Source organism: Halichondria panicea, chromosome 13 (genome assembly GCF_963675165.1).
Source record: "Halichondria panicea chromosome 13, odHalPani1.1, whole genome shotgun sequence".
NCBI lineage: Eukaryota > Metazoa > Porifera > Demospongiae > Suberitida > Halichondriidae > Halichondria > Halichondria panicea.
This window is the reverse complement of record NC_087389.1, coordinates 3,480,070-3,488,639: the sequence shown is the minus strand read 5'-3', so window position 1 is coordinate 3,488,639 and position 8,570 is coordinate 3,480,070. Positions and strand designations below refer to the sequence as shown.

Below are 8,570 nucleotides of genomic sequence, written 5' to 3'. Positions count from 1 at the left end.
TCGGCAAAGATATTTAATAAATCAATAATCGAAATTTGTACACAGAAAATGCACAGAGTGAGTACACAAAAGATGCACATAGGGAGCTGCTTCACAAGGGCCTGGGGAGTTGCCAGTTGTGCTGCAGCACGATTACAGTGACCCAGGGCAACTTCAAGATGATTGAATGCCTTCAAATTACGTTTCAACGATTTAGCAGGCTGCTGGACTTCTCTGATTCTAGGCCCCAACTTGTAACTCAGTTAAACTTTGCTTGAGAAAACGTAGATTCTCTTGATGCCTCTGAGCTACCCAGCAACACTCGAACGATCAGGTCATACTCCAGTCCTGTAAGTATAGGACAATATTAAAGAAACCAAACACGGTTAAACCCTTTACCTTAAACTGTCCAGTCTTGTCCGTTAGTATGGCCAAGAGGAACAATGTTGGGATAGCTGGATAGTAGCCATTGCTCCTGTACAGAGAAGTAGACATTCAAAATACGTGTAGATCTACTGTATACATGTACATATTAAATTTCTCGTATTAAACAGGTTATAGTGTCATTGTCGACGAGCTGATGATGGTAGCACCAAGTTCTCTAGCTCACACTCTTCACTTGATCCACCATATTAATGATGATACTATAGATCTTTTAATACCAAACATGAACACGACTTGACATGATAGCATAGGGCCCACACAAAAATATCTGACCTTAACAAGCTTGACAAAGCTTTATACCTTTTCCATTGTTGTTCAGTCTTCAGAATAATGTTTTCTAAGCTTCAGAGAAGAGAGAAGCTTCAGCTAAGAGCCATTCCAATAATGATAAAACGGGAACTGACTTCTAGTACACGATAGTACACGAATATAAATGTCACAAAAGTGAACGAGAATATCCATTCGTCAGAATCTGACAAACGACTGACGCATGCGCAGACAACTAGTACCAGGCCCAGTTGTTCGCCTAACCGTTATAAAAGCGAAAACTCGGCCTGGGATCGAGGCTAGATAATACCCCAGAGCTACTACATGCACATACAGTCTTCTCAAGCCACGTGTGCTGGTCACTGTCATGTTCACACCCACTTGACAAAGCAAACTTTGCTGACAGTGCAGACAAAAACAGCATGGTGACAGAAAGAATGAAGGGGCGGGGCAAGCGAGACTTAGTACTGCTTTGCAGCTCGTTTCTGACTCTTGTAGCTAACAAAAAGCTAGAGTTTTAGTGCAAGGCTAACAGATGACGCTATGAAAGGTTTTAAAAAGACTGCAACAGCCTTCACTGTTAGCTATAACTAAGCTTTTATTTGCAAATTCACAAATCAAAATCCAAGAGAACGTGTCTAGAAGCCATAGTTTTTGTCACATTGCAACCGTTGAGCAGTTACAGCTGGAATACACACACACACACAGTCAGCTTTATCTTATCCCTCGTGCGGCTACGCCTATAATAAGTTGCTATAAATATAACCACAGAAAACACAGTTCTAATAAAAAATGTTCATATCTTGTGCAGCACGATCTCTTAAACAATCCATCAACCTCTTCCAGACTAGTTCCCTGCATGAAGCAATTATCAACAAGTGAAATTAATGTCGTGTACCTAACAGTAGACTCTCGTTAATCCGGTCACCCTTGGGACCATGCAGCTTGGCCGGAATAGCAAGGTGGCTGCAGCTCAGGAAATAGCCGCAGCTTAAAAACGACCTTACCTCGAATCTAATGACTACTTTTGCGGTTCTTGTCTCGAGGATAATGTAGGATAATGAGGAATCATTCTGTTCTCTATTTAAGTGTAATCTAATTTTATTTGCTAAACCACACCCAAAACGTCATATCCGGCCGTAATATACGTATAAAATTACATTGAAAACCTTGTTTGGGACAGCCAGCACTGGCCGCGCCGGTTAACGGAATAGCGAGTGGCCGTACTTCAGGGTGAGTTTTGTGCAGTAAATATATAGCTAGCATTCCGTGCCAAGCCAAATGGCCGGTATATCGAGGTGGTCGTACTTCAGAGAGCCGGAATAGCGAGAGTCTACTGTAATTATAATTCTTCATGATCATGTTGTGCAGCTTATAATTTACGTTAAAATTATTATTACTAGTTTGCATTTTCAGTCCAACCCATTTTTATATTTGCAGGTTCTTGTTGCATACGGATGTGCAGTGATGATCTAACTAATGGTTTCTTTGTTGCTGTGTTCAACCGAAAATTGAATACAAGTGTTAAAACAAAGTCACAAACATTTGAGCAGAAGAAACAATTGGAAAGCCCCATCCCCAAACAAATCTGTGCATCAGTGAGGAAACGCAAGAAAAATAAAAAGGGAAAACATCCAGTTACAAAAAAATAGGTGTTACAGAAACTCTAATCGTATTTAGCATGCTGAGAAGTCCCACAATTTTACAGTTCGATCATAGGAACCTGAAACAATAACTTTGTCATTGAACTGCAGACATGTGACGCCATCAGTATGGGACTTTAAAGTCAGCAGTCGATTGCCCGTGTGAACACTCCATACCTGTGGTTGATGTATAAAATTATAGAAGGCAGTTTAATCATGTAATTCTATATCTTGCCTTCATTGTCTTGTCGTCGGCTGCACTAATTATTTTCCAGTTGTCAGCTTGTAAGTGTCTGAAAAAAGTTTAATTGTTGTGTGTGCTCACACGCTTATTAAATCTACTGTCTACTGTATTCATGTGCACCAGAATTTTAACGTGTACTAGGTACACATGCATGAAGGTTCACAAAATTACAATGAGGCGAAGCGTGTAAGTGGCCGCGGGTTTCATACTAGTCAATCAGTGTGTCTAGTCTATTTTTCTGCATGTGAATCTCAATACCAAATGCTGCATTTTATACCATGGAGCAACATAATGGCATAAAGACTTTGTTGTCAAATAAAAGCAAGCATGATTGTAAGCTGCACGCTGGCTAGCCAGAGGAGATACGTACAACATGGTTAAATTAAAAGTCAATATTACGTGGACTATTAATTTATCATTTACACGGTAAACTGAGTTTTGCATGGGTTTTTGCACCACCACAAGCTTAATCAAAACCACAGCCGATCGAGAGACAATAGTTATAATTACAACCTTCAACTAAACCATGAAAAATGTTCAGATGAAAAATACGGTGTAAAGGTCATTAATCTTTATCGACCCTGTCATACCTCCTCTGCTGGCTAGCTAACTCATTACACTAATAGCTCGTAGCATCTATAGATTTCCCAATGGGACATTCCATGTCAACTCACAACACACGAAAATGAGCACCCCTCCGATTACAACGAAACTTGGCATATCCATAAGTTATATAGCTGCACCCAATTTAACCCCATGTGTCGTATGGCTTCTTAGTTACGAGCCCTTGAAAATTAACCAAAATTTACAAATTTCGATGACCCACCTACGCTTCTAGCCATCTAAAGCTACCATGATTTTCTCCATTCTATTTGTGTGCCAAAGAAAATTTTCTGGCAAGTTTTTACGGCAGTACTCTCACTGCGTTCGGGATACTGCAACAGTCTCGTTTTAAATCCCCTAGATACCCCAAAACAGTGTCTATAATTATAACCTATAATAATTATTATGCGCAATAGGAGTTTATTGACAATGATCGATTTTCTGCGTGAACTTGTAGTTGATTTTGCAAAGTTTTTGCTGAAAGCAGTACTTTTGTGACTCTCAGGCTAGAAATAACTTATGTAGCAAACCAAGGTTGAGTAGTACGAATGTATAATCATATAATTTCTACTCACTTTAGTTTCTGGGAACAGGATCCAGAAATACAATGCAGCAGTTACGTTGATGCATCCAACCAGGTACAAAACACCGTACGATCTCAACACAGAAAATATGTACGGAAACAGTTGACTGACAATTGCAGATGTGAAGAAATAGGAGGAAGAGGTGATGGCAGCACTAATTCCTATAGAACGTATGATTTAAATGAATGACAATAATTATGTACAAATGAGCATTCTTTTTAATTATTTTTTTAACTGAAAAACCAAGCTTCAAATGAAATCAGTAGATCTACTCAAAATCTAGGAAACAAGTACCAATTTCGAGCAACAAACCTCGCATTTCAAGAGGAAATATTTCAGCATTGACGATGTACGGTACTACACTGTAAAAGACAAGAATAAACTTCACTACAACGCACAAGGACCAACTTACTACCAACTGCCCGTGAAGATCAGTACAAAGAGACAAACCAGACACACCACTATGTAGCTGACAACAACATTGTCCTCCTGCTCTAAGTTGAATGAAAGTATCAAGGTGGCCGATATTCCGTTCAACAGAGCCATCAGTAGACCACCCACAGTCAGCATTACCTTCCTGCCAATCTGTACAATGGAAGCAGTACCCAGATAAAAATACAATGCCGATTGAGAGACTCATACAGGTTTACTGAAATGTTATCAATCACACACACGAAAGTCCATGCAGGCACTAAACTTATATGTACACATGCAGTACAGCAAATACAAGCCTATATTTTAAAGTAGGACCTTTGGTTGGTTACCTTGTCAATGAAAGCTGTAGTCAATATAGTCCCAATTAAGGCCAATACACCCACCACGGTGGCCGTCACAAAAGGCACAATCCCAAGAGAGCAGAACAATATTTCCGACTATGACAAAACAATAACTAGATGGCTACACCGTACATGTATGATACAGTAACATTGTGTTGTGTTACTTACTAAACATAATTTCTGAACTAAACGTTCAACACAAAAACAGCTTTCAATACGTATCAATGGCACATCAATCGGTATAGTACACATGCTTAGAGGAGTTCATAATGTTCAATCGTTGTGCAAATCAGGTCTGGTGCTATTCCTTGTACAATGACTTCAACTTGTTCAACTTTGACCCATACACAGATATATACGTCAATTACACACACAGTGAGTCTCACCCAAATCCAAATCCAGCAGTGGTTCGGCCAGCAATAAACATCCTACATTAGACCATACAATTTAAAATGAAAATAGAATTATACCTAATACGTACCAAGAGAAGAAAGAAGCAGTCTGTATGGCCCCACCAATGACCATAATCACACCACTTGCTATAATCACTACCTTTCGTCCAAAATAGTCATTCGGCTCTAATTGAAAGAATTGCATTCATTTAGTCTGGGATATCCATCACGAATAGATACATGTAACTCACTTCCAGTCAGCAGATTTCCCAAACCACCACCAAGGTTAAGACCAGCCACCATAGCACCCTGCATGGGTGATGCAATTTGTAGGTGGCATGGTTTGGTGAGGTTCTCCATAATTATATACGGCACTCTACTTGATTAAACGCCCGGGCGTTTATCTCCTAGCATACATCTGTAGAGGGGGCGTTTAAACCGAGATGGGCGCTTATTCGAAACAGGCGTTTATTGTTATGTCTACTTCAAACTCTTGCACAGCAGTTATTATGCTATTCTTGGCTGCTTCCACAGCTCTCAGCTTACATCTTAAGTCATAGGAGTGGTGTTTCTCTCTCTGTGTCGGTATCTCTCTCTTTGCCATCATAAAATAATAGTATCTATTATTCTATGCTGCCATGCTTGCAACTGGTTTCACGTGCTACTTCAGCTCCACCCACAGTGCCACGCCCCATACATGGGCGATTATTTAAGATGGGAGTTTATTACAAAGACAGCTAGAGCTTTTACCATGGGCGTTTAATCAAGTAATTTATATACACAGCCTTGCATAGATTCAAAGATTTATTGCAATGGGAAAACACACATTATACAGTACTTAGGTAACACAGTGGGTGTGGCAAAAAATAATGTGGTCACGCTAAAAGACCAACATTCCAATGGTGGGAACATACATTAACTAAACCAACACTTTCAACTCGGGTACACAGGCTAATATAGTATGCACACAGGAGGTTTCCACGACCACTTCTATTGCTAAGTAATGGTTTCACACACAGATCAAATGTAAGACATGCACATCTAACCTCTTACGAGTACAATGATTCATGTTATCATACCAAAATCAGTAGGCTTTCATCACTCAGCATTGATGTTTCAGTGCATTCGTCCCCAGTGATATTACTCAGGTTAATACCAGTGCTTATCAAGTTAAACGTGCTCAAGAATCCAGGGTAGTTTTGCACTCCATTACTTGATCTATAAAAAAATATACATGTATAATTATTATATTTTGGTTCGCTCATAGATAGTGAAAGGGATTGGAAACGCATCACGTGCACCAATGTTTTCAATAGAGCCTGGATGGTACATGCAATGCTACTTACGATTTTTAATGTTATTCATTGCTAGTTATTCATTGCTAGTCCAGAGGTCATTTGCTGTTTTTTAAGCTATATTTTTGGACCTCAAGATCATTCTTTCAGAGTTCAAGCCAATCAAGTGAGCTGTTTGGGTACACAAAAACATAAGCTTTCCAATGGTAGTGGTACCATGAAGTTGGATGGTGTATTGTACCCAAAAAAGTGTTTTTCTATCTTGAAAGCTAGGGTTAGTTGTTTGCAGGTGCTTTATTACTTAATAAGAGGTAGCCAGGATTGATTGCACGAAAGAATCTTTTTCTGGCATAATTGAGCTATAAGGTGGTATGTGATATAAGAGGCATGTTACATGGATTATACTCAAAATTATTGTCGTTGTAGTGACAATTTTGTGGGCACCTTTTCTCTTTGGCAGATTATTTTTGGTTGTTTTGTATGTTATAGTACTCATGCTAGCAAGCAAACGATTTTGGAGTGATCAGGACACCCACTCTTGATTTACAACAACTTTTATATACCGTATTTACTTATTAAACGCCCGGGCGTTTATTTCAGATCGAAGTCTTTAGAGGGGGCGTTTAAACGAGGAGGGCGTTTAATCCAGGAGGGCGTTTATTGTTATGTCTACTCAAAACTCAGCTGCACAGCAGCAGTTAATGTGCTCTTCTTGGGCTGCTGTCTCAGCTTAAATCTATTCTCAGCTTAAATTTAAGTCTTAGGAGTGCCCGTGTCAGTATCTCTCTCTCTGCCATCGATGCATCATAAAAAGTATTATTATTCTATGCTGCCATGCTTGCAACAGGGTTCCATGTGCTATTTCAGCTCCACCCACAGTGCCACGCCCCATACATGGGCGATTATTTAAGATGGGCGTTTATTGACAAAGACAGAGCTTTTACCCTGGGCGTTTATTCAAGGAGGACGTTTAATCAAGTAAATACAGTACATGTTTTTTAATGTGATTTATAAAATAAGCTGACTTTTTTAGGATGTGAAGCAAAAAATCTCGTAAGAAAAATTTAAGTCATCCTCAACCAGAACCTACCCTCTCTCAACACAACAAAAGCATCTAGGAAGACATGAATTCAACATGAATTCAACTCCATAAGACACGTAGTAACCTCACCTGTCACCTCATTATTAAGTATACATACGTCTTTATTTTTGCATATACATGTATAATTATATTTTATGATAGCTTTTTTTACTGATATGGATGCCATCATGAAGCCCATGTCCTTTAACTACACTGTCCACAGTATGAGCTTAGAGCTCGAGCTTGAGATACACTCATAATTATGCTCTGATATCTATGTGGCCTCAATTTCACGCCGCAATGATGGGCCTGTAATCGAGGCTAAGATCAGTCAGTAGGATTGAGCCGTATGACGTAATGCGTTTCCAATCCCTTTCCTTTACTATCTATGGTTTGCTCTTTAGTTTTTGTAGGCGTTATAAATTTATTTGAAATACCGTAAGACCTCTAATTAAGGCGACCCTCCAAATATGCGACAACCCTCGAGCTTACGTAATTTTCTGACCTCTAAAAGTAGTGATAGCTGATTCTGGAAAATACACGTTTTTAAGCGGCTATAAATCGAGGCAAGTAGACTGAGTAGAGCTACCTCCAATTAGAGCTACATCAGGTCTTCAACATAATTTTTTAACCTCCTTCAACCTCCAAAAGAAGCGACCTCTGGCTTCGTAATTATTTTAAAAGTGCCTTAGAGGTCTAGCTTACGGTAACAAGGTCAGCGCTATGGTATCTAGGTGAGTACGAGTAGACTCAGAATACATATACACACACACACATAAACACACTGAGCGACTACTATAACCCACAGCACTGCGCCGCGGCAGGCCTCACGTTAATAATCCCATACATATATCCATAGATTAGTCTCGTGGATCGACCAGCCGATATATATATCGATATATCTCTTTCTCAGGGTCTGGGTCCGCGAGACTAATCATAGATAATGATTTAAATATTGACTCACCCTACCCCATATCCTGTTGTGTAGGCTCCAAGACAAGTACACAGAGATATAGAATAAACCACTAGAGCTTCCTTGTTTGATTATGCCATAGTATAGTACAGTCAATGCCTACCAGTTCCCTAGCCTGGGGGCCAGACCTTTTCTCAGAGGGGGGAGGGGGAAGAGAGAAAGATCCTAGTTCTCTAGATTTTGCCCCAGCAGTTCACTTTACTATTATATATGTAATACTATACTAGTGCTGGGTTCGAGGCCAGAGAGTGGTTCTCTTCGGGGCTAATGCCAATCAGCAGGCCAGCCC

General features: G+C 39.7%; 1 protein-coding gene and 1 long non-coding RNA gene across 13 annotated transcripts; one reads left to right on the top strand and one right to left on the bottom strand.

Moving 5' to 3' along the window:
• LOC135346692 (uncharacterized) lies at positions 1 to 8,562 on the bottom strand. Of its 12 annotated transcripts, none has more exons than XM_064544397.1 (12): positions 8,273 to 8,555; positions 6,012 to 6,150; positions 5,184 to 5,241; positions 5,022 to 5,118; positions 4,927 to 4,968; positions 4,529 to 4,636; positions 4,177 to 4,349; positions 4,077 to 4,126; positions 3,756 to 3,925; positions 509 to 1,545; positions 379 to 454; positions 1 to 327 (listed from the first exon to the last, which is right to left on the bottom strand). In XM_064544397.1, exons 7-10 carry the CDS (start codon positions 4,332 to 4,334, stop codon positions 1,444 to 1,446), a joined length of 480 nt encoding a protein of 159 aa, XP_064400467.1. In that variant the 5' UTR covers positions 4,335 to 4,349; positions 4,529 to 4,636; positions 4,927 to 4,968; positions 5,022 to 5,118; positions 5,184 to 5,241; positions 6,012 to 6,150; positions 8,273 to 8,555; the 3' UTR covers positions 1 to 327; positions 379 to 454; positions 509 to 1,443. The 12 variants fall into 12 exon arrangements, with proteins under 12 accessions (XP_064400467.1, XP_064400468.1, XP_064400470.1 ...); XM_064544398.1 differs by having other exon boundaries at positions 697 to 1,545; XM_064544400.1 differs by having other exon boundaries at positions 724 to 1,545.
• On the top strand, positions 1,519 to 2,670 carry LOC135346694 (uncharacterized). The gene is made up of 2 exons (XR_010398095.1): positions 1,519 to 1,923; positions 2,131 to 2,670. It is a non-coding gene; the product is annotated as an uncharacterized LOC135346694 (long non-coding RNA).
• Positions 8,563 to 8,570: the final 8 nt, after the last annotated feature.